Genomic DNA, 18,205 nt, shown 5'->3' with positions numbered 1-18,205 from the left:
CACCACACATTAACACTAAACCATCTTTGGAAATTTTCTTCTACAACAAAAAAAAAATTGTTACACATTCTAGGACTGGTTTACAAATCTATGAGGGGCATGATGACCAACTCAATAGACCGGGACCAATGGCTTAACGTAACTTCCGAATCACGAGACAAAATATAGCCCTTTTTTTTAATTTCGCACTGGGTCGGAATAGAACCCGCGACCCTCGCGTGCCTGAGCCGAAACGGACTCCCTTAGACTATATTCTGCCTTTATCAAACTGTTTTGACAAATGACGTGACTGACAAATATCGAGAGCTTACTTGGTCATTTCCCCGTAGCCAGTCCACACACCTAATATGCATGTTTTCATGTTTTCTTGCCAGTGATACGCAGTTGCTCCTGAGTTTGGTAGTACCAATCACGACTTTTGTTTAAAACAATTTTGCCGCTGCTATTTTTTCCCAAGCTTTTATGTACATAATAACTTTTTGTTCAATGGCGTCGTTTGGAGAGATTTTTTTAATACAGGTGTCCCTAAAAAAGAAGACGAGTCCATAGTTCCTTTATTTATCGGACGATTTTAATGATCGATACTTCAAATTAAATGGTTGTGAATAGGCTATAAGATGGCCTATTAAATTCACGTATAGCCCTAAACACTTCAAGGTTAAACTGTCAAAAAAAAATCAAACAGGAATACATACGTTTTTTTAGAAATTCTAATAGAGATTTTTATTCTGAAAACAACAATATATCACAAGTATAACCTCGCATAAAAAAAAATAACACAAACTTTTGAAACAAATGACGAGCACCAAGCGAGAAGCTATCAAAATGCATTGCGTTGCAGTGTAATAACAACCAAATTAAGTTAGGTGGAAAAACAAATGACAAATAATAACATAGGGATTGCGCAAAGATGCCGCCAATGTTTTGCCCAAAATGGAGCGCATGGACGATAGTAGCGTTTTTTAACTTTTTTTTTGTATTTTCGTTATGTAAATGTATACTTGTGATACACTGTTGTTTTCAGAATACAAATTTCTATCAGAATTACAAAAAAAAAACGTATTTGTTCGCGTTTGAAAAAAAATATTTTCATAGTTTACCATTGAAGTCCTTAAGGTTATACATGAATTTATTAGGCCTTTTTGTAGGCTACTTACAACCATTTAATTTGGTTGATAAATCCTCGTATAAATAAGGGAGTTATGGACTCGTTTTCTTTTTTGGGGACCCTGTGTAAGCTGTATACGGGCACTTTATTGTCATACATTTTTCATACTTCGATATTTAAATTGAATTTATAGTTTGATCATTATGAAATGAATCCATTTTCAAATTTTAGTCCATATTTTTTTTGTGTAAATATTTATCTACTTAGAGATCTTTGGCATTAGGCGAACAATAGAGTCATAAATGTACCCTCGACCTACAGCCGAACGAGGTTTCTGTGAAAACGGCAATGAGTAAGACAAGAAGGCTAGCTTTTGAATCGAAATTTGGAGACAAAACGTTCCGGCAAAATTACAGATTGATGAACAGTCGGATTCCAACAGGGTTTTTTTTGAACGATATAAAACTAAATAATCTACAATTTGACCGGATGATTTGTTAAAATACGCACTTTGAGCAAAGATATGCCTGATTTTCAGATTCCTATAAACACTCGTTTACGAATGTAAGATTTTTGGTCCTTAAAATTGCTATTTTGAAAAAGCATACGGTCAGTTTGTAGAAAAAAGTGCAAGGATTTCAAAAATATAAATTTGATTCGGAAAAATTGAAAAATAACGGAGATATGATGCCGGAGCTATACATTGAAAATCCCATAAGAGCGGTAAGGTGAGGACTCCTCTTAAGACTGTGGAAGAGTGGGAAACGAAGTGCCTTTAAATTTGGAATTAACAATTTGGCGAGAACCCAAAAATCATCTGGACGATTTTTATTTTTGCAGTTTTAATTTGAAGGGTAAGGTGGCCGCATGGCTGTCGGAGACAGTGCTCCGAGGTCGCGGTCCCGGCGCTAGTGGGTTCGAATCCCACCGAAGGGGGAGGATTTTTTCGAAGGAAGGAACCTCCGCCGGGCCATGGATGTGTGTGTATGTCTAGCAGGGGCTGACGGTAGGGTGGTGGGAGGAAGAGCGACACTCTTCCGACACCACCGCGAGGTCAGCAGGGTTCGAATCCCAGGCCGGATGGCCTCCCATGGATGTTGTGTTGTGTGCGTTTCGTGTCGTCCAGAAAAAAGGAGAGTTGAGGAGAGGAGAGGGTGGGCGTGGGTGGCCGGGGAAAGTACCCCGGAGCCCCGCCGCACCACCAAAGGAAAAAGGGAAAAAATTAGTCGACCGCAAGGTACCTGATAGGCCAATATGGTGAAAAGGGGAAGGCTATAAAAAAAAAAAAAATTTGAAGGGTATAAATCGAAAAAATCGACATAAATGGGAATATCCAAGTGATGCGTCTGTAAAGCTTCCCATAGAACATTCAGATGATGTTCCAGTTCCGTCAATTTCTTTTACTGCTGAGCAAATTTTACAAACTTCAGTAGATGATGATTTTTTAGAAACTAGATCAGAAAACGATTCTGAATTTGAATTTTCACTATTAACACCTCAACGGTTTTTACAAAACGAGCACGATGATCTCGCAAGGGACTTAAACCTCTCAAAACAAGCCTCTGAATTGTTAGCTTCACGATTGAAAGAAAAAAATCAGCTTGAACCGGATGCAAAAGTAACATTTTATCGTGAAACGGAGAAAGAGTTATTGAGTTATTTTGTCGAAGAAGACAATCTTGTTTTTTGTAATGACATTGAAAACTTGTTGATAAAAATGGGTTTAACACAATATGAACCAAAAGAGTGGCGTCTGTTCATTGACAGTTCAAAGCGTTGTCTAAAATGCATTTTGCTGCATAACGGAAACAAATACGCCGGAATACCCATAGCTCACAGTACACAATTAAAAGAAGAATATTACATCTCATTAGTTTTGAACAAAATAAAGTATCACGAACATGAGTGGGTAATCTGTGTGGACTTAAAGATGGTAAACTTCCTACTCGGTCAACAAAGTGGTTATACGAGGGCAATTTTTTATGTAATCTACCTAGCCCTCGTACTAAGTTCCCCTGCTTCATATGTCTCTGGGATAGATAAAGAAGAGCATTGGACAAGAAAAAATTGGCCCTTAAGAAAAAATATGGAGCCCGGTAAACTTAACGTAATTAACAATCCGTTAGTAGAACTTGACAAAATTATTCTGCCGACATTACACATTAAATTAGGCATTATGAAGCAGTTCGTTAAAGCACTTGATAAAAATGGAAGCTGTTTTTCTTATATCTGCCGTAAATTTTCCAACGTAAGTATGGAAAAGACCAAAGCAGGTATTTTTAATGCTCCCCAAATTAGACAGCTTGTGAAAGATTCCAATTTTAAGGTTCCATGATTAGGTTTGAATTAAATGCTTGCTCAGCTTTTGTTTCTGTAATGCAAAACTTTCTCGGGAACCAAAAATCCGAAAATTATATTCAACTGGTGGAAAACCTACTTTTATATTTCCAAAATACATATAGGATGTAATATGAGTATCAAACTCCACTTTCTTCAAAATCTAGGAGAATTAAGTGAAGAACAAGGAGAACGTATGCATCAGGACTTACGCTTCATGGAGGAGCGGTATCAAGGTTACTAGGATTCGCATATGATGTCTGACTATTGTTGGTCCCTGATGCGACATTTTTTCAAGTCTACACACAAGAAGAAAGCTTTAAAGCGAAGTTTCTTGGAAACAAAATAAATAATAATTAAGTGGTATTGTATTTTCTATTAAATAAATATTTCGTTCTTTGAATAATGGCTTTTTATTTGTAACTCAAAAACTAGAGCTGATGGAAAGAAACTAGAGGTATTTTCGGCAACAGCAGACAAAAATTACTCGGAAACGGCAAAAAAATCTGAGGCAACAGATACTGTGTAAACTTGTGTAATACGATCATTTAGTTTTACAGGTAGTTTAGTTGTAACTTCCAAAAGCTCTTGCGCGTTAACGAAAGGCCAAAAGCAAAAAAAAAAATGTCTTCATGTTCCATAATTACCCTAAACAGTTTACCTTCTTTGGTGTCCGTCCTTTTTGACACACCCGATATAGGTAACATGCATGGATACTTAGGGATATGTATTTTAAAATACCCTTTTCAAATTATTCAAATAATTCACTGATATTGTGAAATTAAAATTTGTAACAGACGAACGACACATATTGTGAACTCGTTTTAAAATACTTTATACTTTATATTGCTTTATACTACTACAGTGTGGAATAAAATGATTTAGTTACCTTTGCATTACCCTTGTAAAAATACGAAATGGCGCTCTACAAAAAAAAAGAAAGCCTAACCTCAAATAGTTATTTTTATATTAAGTGCGCGAAGAGAGTGTTTTTTGTGCATGAAAAGGTCTTTTACGCCGAGACGAAGGTCGAGGCAGTATAAGCCTTTGAATGCACAAAAACATCTTCGCGCACGAAATATAAACAATATTTTTTCTATAATTGATTCAAAAAATTGAAATTAAAAATTCAAATTTTTGAAGGAACTCTGAAGTTTCAATGCAGTGACCATGTTGCTAGGTAACTAATAAAAAACAGTGCGTGAAATGAAAAACAGAAATAGTCGTATGCGTGAAATTGCATTTCACACACTGTTTTGTATGGTTTCTATGGTTTCGATCTTACTAACAATGCAAAAAAATACACGTCAGAAAATGACCCACTTCAGGCACAGATAACTATGCGTGAATTTCAATTTTTGAATCAATTATAGAAAAATATATATCCAAATTCCAAATGTGATTCATTGCGAAGGGGTGATATGAATGCAAAGTTGAGATTGAAATTAAAAAGGAGCTAACAAAAGCAAAAAGCAAGTTACAGCTAGTGTTGAAAGTGGCCACCAACGTTTGTTAATTCAATTTAGTAAATTGTAACAATTGTCAATTCGATTGATGACATTTATTGACAGAACTCATAGTTCGGCACTTCAAAAAAAAAGTAGAGCGGTACAGGAAAATTTACATGTGCAAAAATTCCAAAGGTACTCGTAACTAGATGCAAATCATTTTATTCCACACTGTAGTTATACAGGGTTATTCTAAATGATTGTAGTCGAAGTAAGCGTGAAAACTGAATGTAAAATTTATGGTTGCCGCTCCACATAAAAAAACATCAAAATGATGTGAATAAGTGAGTACACACCGTTCACACACGGGAGTTAAATTAGGTGCAAAACAACTCAATATTTCTGGATTCAATTGTTAATTTAACAAAAATAAATAAAAATCTCATCACCGCACTTTTCACCGAAAAAATGACAGTGACAGCGACAAAACTGACAGTTCACATGTAAGCGGCAAAAATATAATAACATGGGCATAGCCTACTTCGACTACAATCATTTAGAATAACCCTGTATCTACTAAGTATAACTTAAAGTGAAATTTGCTGCTTTTGTAAAGAACCTTTATAGTTTATAAGTGTGCATACATACGCCTTTGTTATTTCATTTCAACACTCGCGACCTTCACTTAAATTCACTAATCAAATCAAGTTCTTAAAAAAAATATTTATTAAATTGAACTACAAAGATACAGCAGCCAGACTTCACTTACATAAGGTTACAGCTTTTTCTTATATTATATGGTATATAAATACTTATTTTATATCACAGTTCAGAAGACGACTAACATAGTTGTACTAACAACTAACATAACTATCTACCAGCAAGTTTCATTTGTGATTTAAGAGTAACTGATGTATAAACATTGATAAACAGCATTACCCAATATTTACATCCAAGAATGATTTTTATTATAAATAAAATAATAATACTGTAAAGATTAAAAAACCCATATTTTTTATATTTATTTATACAGTTGACGTTGCCACCGGCAAGAAGAAGGGGAATCCGCAACAAGACCGAGAGATATTAGGTCTCCTGTTCCTGCCAGTCGGTTTCTGTAGCCGGTACACTCAACAGTTTTACAGTTTAAAATTAATATTTAATTTTTCTAATATTTTTACTTAACTGTTGTGATTATCTAGCGAAATGGAGAAAGAATCACAGCCGGATTCTATGACCACGGTTACCATTAAGCCGGACTATCCACCTTCTGAAGTTTATTCTTCAGAACCACCACCTGTAAGTCTAGTTTTCCACAAAATAATTTACATAGTTAATGTTAATAATATTTTAATTCAAAAAATTTATTAAAATCATTAAACATAATAAACAATTAACCAAGTAGTCCAACACTTCTTAATTAATAATAAGTAATTATTAGAAACATTTAAAAGTTGACATTTAACCATTTAAGGAAAGTATATAAATTAAGAAATAGGATAGTTTTGGTATATTTTAATTCTGTAACAACAGAGAGCTTACATAGTTGTACATTTCCGTGAAGGTAAAGAACAGTTTATTGTAGAAGAATTTTACAAAAGATTTTAACGCTCAGTCAGGAAAAAAATTATTCAGAAGTCAAAAAACTTACAGTAATTTGACATACCTATCAATACGAAGATAAAAGTGGGTCAACATTTTCAGGATATAATTTATTATTTGCATTATTGTTTCGTATACTGATTAACGGCTATACATTTCTAGATTTGTAGCTACGTGGCATTATATCAGTAATGTTCTAACATATTACATAAGTAATATATAAAGTATGTTGTTTGGAAACAGTGAAATGTTCATATTTAAGTACATAATTTTATTTCTAAAACTGAGGAAATTTGCAACAGATGGTTTAGGTAGGTATATAATTTATAATATTGTAAAACAAGGACGTTAGTTCCGGTTCGATTTACGCAATTATAAATAATATAATTGCATACGTAGTAAATTAACGTCGTTTTTATAAAATTTCATGTTGTCTCGCAAAATCTTATTATATGAGTACGTGTGCAGATCGTGGGATGCGCAAACGTTTGACTTTTAACATTTTAACTCATTTCCTTTCACTTCTATTTTTATATACATACCTCTTGGTTTCTAAAGTTTTAATTGACAAATAAAGGTACCTAATATGTCGTGTCTTTTAAATATAAATTTGAAAACGAGCCTTTGTATCAATGGCAATGGAAATTACACCATCCGTACTAATAACAAAGCTAGATAAAATCCTAATTTACCAAAAGTGGAAGTAATTACAATGTTCAAAGGATGAAAACAAAAGCAGGAAGTGCTATACTAATATTGATATTTAAAATAGAAAAAAATGATATATTTCTTTGTTAGATTTTCTGTAGTCAAATACATACATATAATATTTTGTACAAGATGTTAAAAATACCTCAAGGCTTTTTACTTTGTCCATTTATATTTATTCAAATTTATGCATTAAAAAAATATCCTAAACACCTTCAAGGAAAATTATACATTTAACTTTTGAAACTTAACTAAATTAAACTATAAAGAAAATATATATTTGTAGGAATCGATTTAGTCTAACCATTGGTTTTTTCTTTAAAGCCTGAATGAATACTTCAATTTTATAAAATTCTAGCAAGCTGCTGTCAACTTTCTACTTCAAGATAATGTTTTATTCTGAAAGTATAATGGCTGTGAATAGAAAGTATCAGGAAATAATGCGGTAAAATAACGATTTACGTTGGTTTTAGTAAACCGTTGTGAATTCACTTTTTTCTCTTTGATGTTACCGTTACGAACCACTATCAGTTCTGAATGGTCCCAAAACTTGATCGATTTTATCTACAATTTTTAATAGAGAAATATTTATAACGTATGTTTCTTTTTATTGAAAACATATTTTACCTAGATTTTGATCTAATTAGAAAGGTGACCCCAGTTAAGTTTCTGTAAAACGAAAAATCAATAATAGAATAAATTAGTATCAGTAGCTATTTTTATACACAAGAATAAATAGTTTGATTGATTCGTCATTGTATTAAAATGTATCCGCAACACACCTTCACAAATGATTTAATTATTGGTTCCTATTACTTATTTAAAAGATTACTAATGTTGACAGTTTTTAAAATGATTGCGTTGTTTCTTTCCTTAAAGTACCACCTTATTTTTGCTTAAATATTAACAATTATTACTCATAATTAAGATTTGTTTCAGTTAGGTACCGATTCGAAATATATACATATATATGTACCTATACATGTTTTGTTTAGTTTTAAAACAATTCAAAATGATCAGTCACTCCTTTTAGTCAAAGTATCACACATGTTGATGGAGATATATTATTTACATAACCTTGAGAAATAGTGGAATCTCATGAGAATAATTATATCTATTTTTTCTATAGATTATTCGACAAATGAGCACAAACAAATATCACTAACTTTCTTTGGCAAGAAAAAGTTGTGTAACTAAGGAAGCTTTAGGTATTTAACCACCATCATTGCTTTAACTAATTACTTAATGGTAATTTTTTTTGAAAATATATCGTTATTAACATGCAAATGTTATTAGTTTATGTTTAAAAATTAAAACTCGTAGGATAAACTAGTTGTACTACTGATTTTTCGTATTTTTTTTTAATCGATTTTCAAATGTAAGCAGACGTCGTGACTGACGCCTTGGAACCCATAATAACACTTAATACCTACATATGGTCGATTTAAATAAATACGTCGTTTTAAGTGATAATTGCAGTAAATTTCTTTCGTACCTGGTACGCCTAGGCAAATAATTTTATTATTAGATTAGAAATCTTCTAGAAATAACCATGAGAAATAATTGCTCATTAAAAACAATGAATACAATGGTGTGGTAACGTTATTCACTGTGAGAGAATAGTGCAAGGTTATTGACTAGATGAAATTTAAAAAAAAATAAATAAAATATTGACTGTAGAAATAAGTGAAAAATGTAATAAAAATGTAAGATTAACTATTGTTACTACTGGTTACTTTATGCTGTCTATTATCAAGACAAAAATAAAAATAATACTATTATTAAGTAAGTGATTGTGTAACCGGTTATACCTACGGATTGATACGATTTAAAAAAATTATGTTATTATGTACCTATATCATATTAAACGATTTAAATCCAAACCAATTACACGTTGTATTGGTGTGGTGAGCACAAATGTAAAGGGTGTTTTTTTAAATTTGGCGTCGAAGTAGGCGTTGGAGAGTCGATTGAGATCGCACCACTCGTGTAAAAGCGTAAGATTTAAACAGCTGATCCGTGATCCGTAACCTGTATAGTGCGTTCACAATCGACAGTTCAACGCCTACTTCGACGCCAAATTTAAAAAAACACCCGTTACAGTTAACAAGTAGTGAAAGCGTCAGAAAGTTTCACGTACCTACATGAATGCAACAAAGATATTGTTTGACAGTAATAAATGTATTTATTATAAATCACATAACAGATAATTGTGAAACTTAAATTGACACTGCTTTTTAAAAAATGTTTCAGGCCTACCATCGATCTCAAAGTTCAGCCGTGCAAGTGGCTAAAATCATTGCTGTAACCGTTGTATTGGTATCCATCGTGTTAGGTAGTTTTCTCTTAGCTTCCGCTTACGTTACAGCGAATGCATCTTGTCGACAGTTGCAACAAGAACTAGAACTTTTTAATGAAGCCGCTGATAAATTCCAGTCACCTTTGGCACCGGAACCTCTTATTCAGGTAAATGATTTTTTTTTAATTTATAGATGTGAAATTTTTTATAATCAGTTTGTCTTTGCTAATTTTTTGTCGCACTTGCTTGCTATAGTCATTGCACCGTATTGAAGAGAAAGTTATTTAAATTATTGCAATAGAAGTGAAATTTCAATTTAAAATATGTTACATAACGCTGCAAATACACTTGTATATACCGACTTGTGCAACTACAGGAAACGTAGTCGTTGGGATTGTATTTACATTTCAAAAATTTTACAAAACAAACAAAAAACTATAGAATGAGTGTGACTGAATAAATAATACTAACCTTGAGATGTACAAAAAATTCTTTGAACATCTAGTTACATATTTAATTGGCAATTTTATTTAATTATTAGGTATACATAATTTTTAATTTGTTACCAATATTAAGTTTTAAAAACTTGAAGCTTTTATTTTAATTCTATTAGGTCCTACTCTTGCAATGTTTGTAACCATTGGGGTAACAATATTTTAAGTAGGTGCATATTAAAATTTAATTTAAATTAATTTTTCAAATAAATATAAAATAACTTCAACATTAAAATTTGAAAAATGAACAAAAAATAATAGTTCGACCATTTCCTCGTTTGATGAAGTCCCGTCATGATTTTGCACCTATCGCAATTACACTTCCGAGTTGGGCATTGCAGAAGAAGGATAAACCATTCTTGTAGTTTTATGATAGTTGACCAAGTAGGTATTACATATTAACCAATAGATATGATGTTAAATTTATTAAAAACGTGTTGGAATTGAATATTAAAAAAGTACTGCGACTCAACTGCGAGAATGATCAAAAGTGCGATTAGTACCTAGTTGGTATTTTAACTGTAACCGACGTTCAGTTGGTGTTAATTAACAAATTGTCTTTGTTTCTTCATTGTTTTTTAAAATTGTACATGTGTTAAGTTATTTGTAAAATAGTAGGTAGCATACAATTTAATGTTATTTTTAATGCGGCAATAATGAGTTAATAGCAATTTTTAACCATTATGGTATGGTAAATCACTATTCATGTAAAAAACGTGGATGTTTTCAAATTGTTTGTAGCACACCGTGCAGAAATGTGTATCCACAACTTTCTAAATAATTTTCTGTCGAAGAAAGTTTCCCGATGTTGACCTATTTTACCCTGCATATAAAACTGCAAATTAATTTTAAAGTGTTATAATTACTATTAACATACATTTGTTTATTAATTTTTTGTGCTCTATGAAAATTAAACTTTTAAAAATGCATCTTGCAAAAATTATAGCAAGAGTACCTAATTATTACTATGCGACAATACAAAGAATTCAAGTATAGAAGACTATAATTATAAAACATCTTCATGGCTGGGGCAATGGTGAAAGCGAGAGGTCTTTACTCTTTAAAAGTAGGTCATAACCACAAACTGTAAAAAAATGAGTAGCGCTGGTTCTTTGAATTTATATCTCTAAAGATGTAGGCAACAATCTGACGTTCACCATAAAATAAAGGCATATTGTTTCAGTTAATTGAAAAAAAAATGTCATTTTATTAGTAGTGTCAATACAATGAGAGTACAAAATGTTTATTATAAATATTATAATTCCTGTGTCCTATTTAATGCAGAATTTTTCAGTGGTTAGTACATTAGCTTCATAATGGTTTGAATGTTCTCAAGGTTTGACCTTACAGCTAATTGATTTTTTTCTAAAACGCATAGTAATATTACACAAATTGGCATTTACTTATTGCTTAGGAGATAAATAAAATGACAATGGTCTTGCTAAATAATTTTATGCTAAATTACTATTCCTAAATACATATACATAGTTAATTCTTCATAGTTATGACAGAAAATAACAACATTATTCTGATTATTTCTGATTTATTTACAAATGTTTAAAATAATTTTTACACGGTTTGTAGGAGGAACCTCAGAGTCAAAAACGAAACATTGGTACGGTACAGAAAGAAGAACGCGAAAAAAATATTAATGAAATTGATAACAATAGTGTTGATTCATCAGAAAATTCAGAAGATTCAGGGAACAGAGCAGATAGCGATGATGAGAGTTCGTCAAGTGAATCTGTGGAAAAAATACCCATACGGATAAAATTACCTTTACAATTAAATTTTGATGATCTTGCTGGAGCCTTGATTGAAAAAAATCAAAAATCAAGAATGAATTGTGTAGTCGAAAAAAAACGTGCTGAAGAAATAGTTGACCATCAACCAAAAACATTAAGATTACCTTTTGGAGTCAATTTAACAACAGATCCAAGATATGAGCGCGTTAGTGGTGAAAGAATGGCTATTTTCTGTGAAAGCGGGAATATGGAGAAGTGAGATTCACCTCTCATACATTCATGTTAATTTAATTTAAAAATTTTTTAGTCAAACACCGTCAGAAAATGAAGAAGATGAGGAAGATGCAACCATTATGATTCAGCCCGTAATGATTCCAATCCCCCCACAGCAGTTCCCTACGCATATGGCGCAACAGTTGCGCCCTACATCTCAACAACACCAACCACATCCTATGGAAACTATGCGACCACCTATGCCGTTGCAAATGCAACACGAAGATCAAAATCAACTTCCTCCAAATCAGATTCTACACCAGATTGCCCAAGAAATTATTTCTCAGAAAATCATGGAAGCTCAAAGGGCACGTGAAGAACAAAACGAAAACGTTAGGTCCAACTCTGAACCTAATCATAGATTTTCTGTTCCGGAACAAGCGATGGCGCAAAGAATTCCTATTCCAGAAGAAGTTTTATCTCAGTTGAACAGACTACCAAATCGTGATGTAATCGTGACAGTTTCACAACAAGAGTTTGAAGATGCACCACAAGAACCTCGAGACATTCAAATGCACCCACAGGAAATGCGTGGTGTTCAACAAGAAATAAGAGTTATTCCACAAGAAATGGCTTCTATTCCGCAAGAAATTAATACGGTTGTACGAGAAATGCATTCAAGACCACAGGAAGTGCGGCCTGTTCCACAAAAAATGGAGATAAATTCAGAGCAGGGTGAAATGCGTGTAGGTTCACAAGTTGCCGCTGAGGCACCACAAGAAATGCATGTTGTTCACCAACAAAGAGAAAACGCACAAGAGATAAATGGCAGACAAGCATATGCCAGAGTTCTCCCTATTCACATTCCTGTTCATATGATTCAGCAAGGTCAAATTGAATCTCGAAATACTCCTTCGGAAGAAGCTAGGCCTCACTGTAAGTTCATGTGATTCATTCTTTGCTCCTTGTTACTAAACGTGTTACAATATGGCACACTTCATTCAAACTACGATATCGTTGTCAAATAACCAATTTAAAGTTGTTAGTAAATTTCTATTTCTAAATTTAGTCGCAAGGAATGTCTTTTTTTTAAGTTATTACTAATTATGATTGGTTTTCTCGTTGACCAGATTATTTTAACGTTTCACCAATTAACAAAAAATATTTGAATTTATTAATTGACTATAATTTAGAAGAATACATAATTAACCGTATCAACTTGTGTCAATGGAAACAAATTACTTACTTTTTTAAATCGTAGATTATATCATTAAGAGTAGAAGTGAATCTTTTGTGCTAAGCTCAAAGATTGAAGACCGAGACGAAGTCAAGGACGCCAACTGGTGAAGCACAAAAAGACCTTGTGCTCTGACGAATATATATTATTTTATCACAAAAAAAATCGGACGTGAACTACTTTATTTTCTTTTGCTACAGTTAAAAGAACTTTGTAAAATATAAATTTATAATATCGCGTGGGCAACAATTACTGTTTGAGTTGGCAATAAAAGACATTTAAAATTGAAATTTATATTAGCTGTCAATGATGATAAAACAACAAACAAACGGAAATATTCACAATCTTTCCAATTTCAAGTAAATATTTATCTGAAATATTTTAATATTATTTAATATTAATAAGAAAGTATATTTTTATCAACAACGTAATTTTTATTTTTGTTCGACACTGTCAGAATTTGAGAATTTTCTCCTGTGTGAACGGATTTTGATAAATGTCACAACTTGTCAAAACGAAACGTCAAGCTAATTTTAAAGATTATAGGCCTTTAGGGGGCTCGTCGAACAAAAAAACGTTATTGTATTCAACTCGCACAGCCACACCTTGTGGCCACCCCTCGTGGGCCCACTTATGCCAAAAAAGCCCAATTTACACACGAACTCGTTAAATAAACTACTATATATTCTAAGTATACCTATAGTCTGTCTCAATTTTAAATTTCCACCACTTGTTGCATTATATTGGCAAAATAGAAATACCTATTTCTAAATTGGGGATTTTTATAACCAAAGTTGACAATATAATTATTTGCTAAACATGATTCGAAAACAACGTAATTTACTTGACGCTAAAATGAAAAATGCTCTAGTTAAATGTTTCGAAGAGAAAAAAGTTTGGCACGTTCTTTTCATTTACTCTAAAATCTTGAGTTGTAAAAACGGAAATTGACACCGAAAATGAGAACCCCACAAATACCGGGTGATCAAGAAGGACTGTTTAAGTTGGCCATACAATTAATAAATAAATTTTTATAAATACATTTTTTTATTCCTGCAACCGGATATGTTTTTTGGGTTTATTTGACAGATATCTGACGTAGCATTAATAACGACAAAATGGTAGGTTATGAGAGTAAAAATTAACGGCAAAAAGAAATCAAAGTTGGAATTCGGAATAATAATCTAAAAATTAACTAAAGGAAATTCTCGAAGTGCTCCCCATTTTGCTCTAAACATAAATTAACTCTTCTCTCGAACGATTCACCAACATGTTTAATTTAATTTGAAATGTCAAATTTGACTTGTCACTGATGCGACTGTCAGTTTGAAGCCATCAACAATCGGAAGTTACTCCAGTTGTACCATTTAAAAATAAAATTCAGCATTACCAACTTAAACAGTGTTGGTGGAAATTTAGAATTGAGACAGACTATACAATAAAAATAAATAATACAGATATTAGCAATAATGTATTCTTCATATTTTATTTTGCTAATTTTGATTGGAAAAAGTATTAAAATCTTATTTTAGTACTTTCTTAATACCCACCTAAATTCAACAGATCCAGTTCTGTTATAGGGCCGGTTTATAACTTAATTTTCAAATACTTATTTTCTTTTGTATTAAAAACAAAACAATTACGTATACGTTGTCTGCTATTAAATTAAGTAACTAATAATAATTCTGACTCTATTTTTTTAGATGTCCAGCCAAGATCGGTGCGCTCTGTTGATGCCCTTTTACCCAAGTCCGAGAAAAGAGTAAAACGTTGCTCCTGTGATTGCGCCTGCTAAATAGGTGCATATTTTGAAATGTTTTCTAATAGTTTATTTTTTATAAAAAAAAATGTATTTACTAACTATATAATAATGTAAAAACACATAGTGTATATAGAGTTTTAAAAACTAATACTTAGTCATTAGAAATCAATACATGTAGCTTTTGATTAAATTTATTTTGTCTAGATGCTATATTGTATACATCAAGCTGTGGTAATCTAATTTGTGGTAATTACATGTGTAAATAAAATTGGCTTTACGTTGGTTGTAGTAAATTTCGTTAATTATTACATATGTTGTAAGTATTGAATAATTTTTTAAATTGTAGGATATTTCACAGTTTTTGTTCAAATAATACAAGTTCGGCATGGTAAGTATTAAAAATGGGTAAAAACATGCAGACAGCACTAATACCTACTAATCTATCTAATATTCAACGATGAACAGAATTTGCTAAGGTCTGTTAACACGAAAAGAGACCTACAGGTTTGAGAAATTAGAATTAATAGAACTCTACTGAATAAGACAATATTTTATTATCAGACCACAATTTGAAATTTAGGTAAATAACCATTACTACCAATACTGATATTAAATAGTTAGTTTTGTATTAAGTGCGTAAAATGATTGTTTTTTGTTGGGGCATGAGAATGAGTTTTTGGTCGAGACCGTCAGGTCGAGACTTCAAACTCATTCGAATGCGCCAACAAAACAATCGTCTTTCGCACGAAACACAAACACTATTTTTTCAACAACCGCATTTTAAAATTTTTGGATTTCTTAATTTTTGTGAAATTTTCCTCGGATGCTAAAATATAACTATTTTAGCACCCAAGGAAACTTTTTGACAATTTTTTTTCCCTACCGGTTAGAAATGTAGGCTGTGGATACCTCATTTGAGATGAGAAAATTCAACTTTCTCGCTAAGGTAAGAAAGTTAATGAAATGTTTATGGTAAAACTCTACCAAAATACAAATGTCAAAAGAGAAATAAGTTATTGATAAATGAAAGCCAATTCAATAAAGCAAGTTGGTAGATCAATCATATAATCTGAAAAATAAACAGATAAGCTAGGTAGGTACTACAACTTCTGTTTATATCAAATTTTCGAACAAACGTCAAATCTTCAGATGCAATGACAAGTTAATTAAACAAATAACCCAGCCTACTATTCAATTCTCAAAATTTTCGTTTTAATCAGAAATTTAACCATCTTTTTTTGACTTTTTTCAACGAAGTTGTGCCGGTAGGGAAAAAAATAGTATTCAAACCTTGTTAAGAATGTGCCCTTGCAGACCTTGGGCACTTACAAACCTCGCCTACGGCTCGGTTTATAATCTTTGCCTGCGGTCTGCAAGAAAGCACTTTCTTACCTTGGTTTGAAATATACTATTATTGACATAAACTAGGCAAAAGGGAATTCCACAATTTTTCTTAGAAAGCAAAATAATTGCCCCAATCGTCCCACGTATTCTTAAACACTAGATAAATTTAAAATGTTAGAGGTACTTGAAACATTAAAAAACGTACGTGCAAAAAGTGCACCTTAAAAATAATTTTGTTGTAAAACATTTTTTTTTGTTCGACATTGTCAGAATTTGAGAATTTTCTCCTACAGTGAATTCCAAAAACATTCGAACTATCAAAGTTCCGTCAAGTTGTCACACTGATTATTGATAAAGCTGTTTTACCGTGTGAGCAACAATTACTGATTGAGTTGGCAATAAATTCTGGTGACTTTTGGTGACTTTTATGTCATGTTCCAACGAGAAAACAATTTTATTAATAAAAGATTACACAAACTAAGACGTTTAAGTTTGAAAAGTATGCCAGCTGTCAATAATGTCAATAAAACATACCGAAATAGATACAATTCACAGTCTTGAAAATTTCATGTAAAATTTGTTATTTCCTGATAGCAAAGCTTTGGTAGCCAAAGCTTTGGTATACATCCTTTAACCGGATTTTTTTAACTTAATTTATAAACTCAAACGAATTAACTATAACTAAAAACCGTATTTAGACGCAACGGGAAACGGGAACACGAACGGAACAGGAACGGAACAGGAATGGAACAGGAACGGAACAAATTGAAGTTTTCCGCCCAATAGATAGATAATTCAATGAACAAAAAAATACTACTTAATTTATCTTTTACCTCAATTGGGGTTTTGTGCACACAATTATTTACCTTTTTTCGGTGCAAAATAATATTTTGTGTGCAACCGTACGCGAAATGAGCACTTCGCGTGCGTACAACAGGCGGGGAAATTGAATTTCGCAGCCGTTGCCTTGACGTCATTTTTATATTTATTTATTATCACAATTACAACATATCTATCTGCATATTTCCGGTGTAATCTTACAAAATCTGCATTGGTTACAGTTAAAGTTTGATTTTGTTTAAGGAAAACGGCCACTATTAAGTAGTACAGAATTTTCATCCGGGTTGAAATTTCCGCCAATTTCAAATGAGACAGCCGCATGAGATTGAGGAGTCAATAAGAAAGATCCCCACTATCGATCTATCATCTATATAAAACATACACATGTAAATTAGGTTAATTTTGGTTAATTTTTCTCCGATCAAAAAGAGAAATATCTCGTAACATTTCCTGAATGTCATCAACAGACATTTTGGTTTATTTGTGTCTTTGCACGGCTCCTGATATTTCCACGATTAAAATAACCTAAAAAGGAGCAGATGATACAACCTAGCATAACAGAACTTAACATTTACCTTCCACAATAAATAAATTCCAATAAATAGGTAAGCCAGTACAACATTATCCGACACGGTTTTCACATTCTTCCTGTTACATCAGTCTCAAAGTCACTGTAACATTTTTCATATTGCCGTTTCGATTTTTCAGGTTTCAAATGCGACTGCACAATTTACCTATAATATTTTTTTAACTCTGGATGAGTACACGGAACTGAAACATCGTAATTTTCTTCGGACATTTTTGCATTTTTTCTCAAAGTGAATTGTTTTATTTATGTCGTTTCCATAGCGACATGGCGACATGTAGGCCGACTTTATTTTTATTGACAGTGAAGGAAATTTTAATTATTCATTTTTTAATTACAAATTTTTGGGTTGCACACAAAATGTTGTCTACACCTTAGCTATGAAATCCTTTGACGATCACGAGTTGCCTCGGCCGCAAAGCGGCCTTGGCTACAATTTTTCTCTCGGTTCGTCAAAGTACGATTTCGCATCCTTGATATAC

At 32.3% G+C, this 18,205-nt stretch overlaps 1 protein-coding gene across 1 annotated transcript; it reads left to right on the top strand.

The window, feature by feature from the left end:
* The first annotated feature begins 5,982 nt into the window (after nucleotides 1–5,982).
* On the top strand, nucleotides 5,983–15,246 carry Msr-110. Its single transcript, XM_069042788.1, has 5 exons — nucleotides 5,983–6,192; nucleotides 9,457–9,669; nucleotides 11,581–11,996; nucleotides 12,049–12,890; nucleotides 14,895–15,246. Exons 1-5 carry the CDS (start codon nucleotides 6,100–6,102, stop codon nucleotides 14,984–14,986), a joined length of 1,656 nt encoding a protein of 551 aa, XP_068898889.1. The 5' UTR covers nucleotides 5,983–6,099; the 3' UTR covers nucleotides 14,987–15,246.
* Nucleotides 15,247–18,205: the final 2,959 nt, after the last annotated feature.

This window comes from Tenebrio molitor, chromosome 1 (assembly GCF_963966145.1).
Source record: "Tenebrio molitor chromosome 1, icTenMoli1.1, whole genome shotgun sequence".
Taxonomy (NCBI): Eukaryota; Metazoa; Arthropoda; class Insecta; order Coleoptera; family Tenebrionidae; genus Tenebrio; species Tenebrio molitor.
The sequence above is the reverse complement of the archived record's forward strand: the minus strand, read 5'-3'. Positions and strand labels throughout refer to the sequence as shown.

What these genes read in the sequence shown, in the direction of transcription:
- Msr-110 (XM_069042788.1), top strand. Translation starts at nt 6,100, where the DNA reads ATGGAGAAAGAATCACAGCCGGATTCTATGACCACGGTTACCATTAAG. An exon ending in CACCGGAACCTCTTATTCAG is followed by an intron (nt 9,670 to 11,580) that starts GTAAATGATTTT and finishes CACGGTTTGTAG; the next exon opens with GAGGAACCTCAGAGTCAAAA. An exon ending in GGAAGAAGCTAGGCCTCACT is followed by an intron (nt 12,891 to 14,894) that starts GTAAGTTCATGT and finishes CTATTTTTTTAG; the next exon opens with ATGTCCAGCCAAGATCGGTG.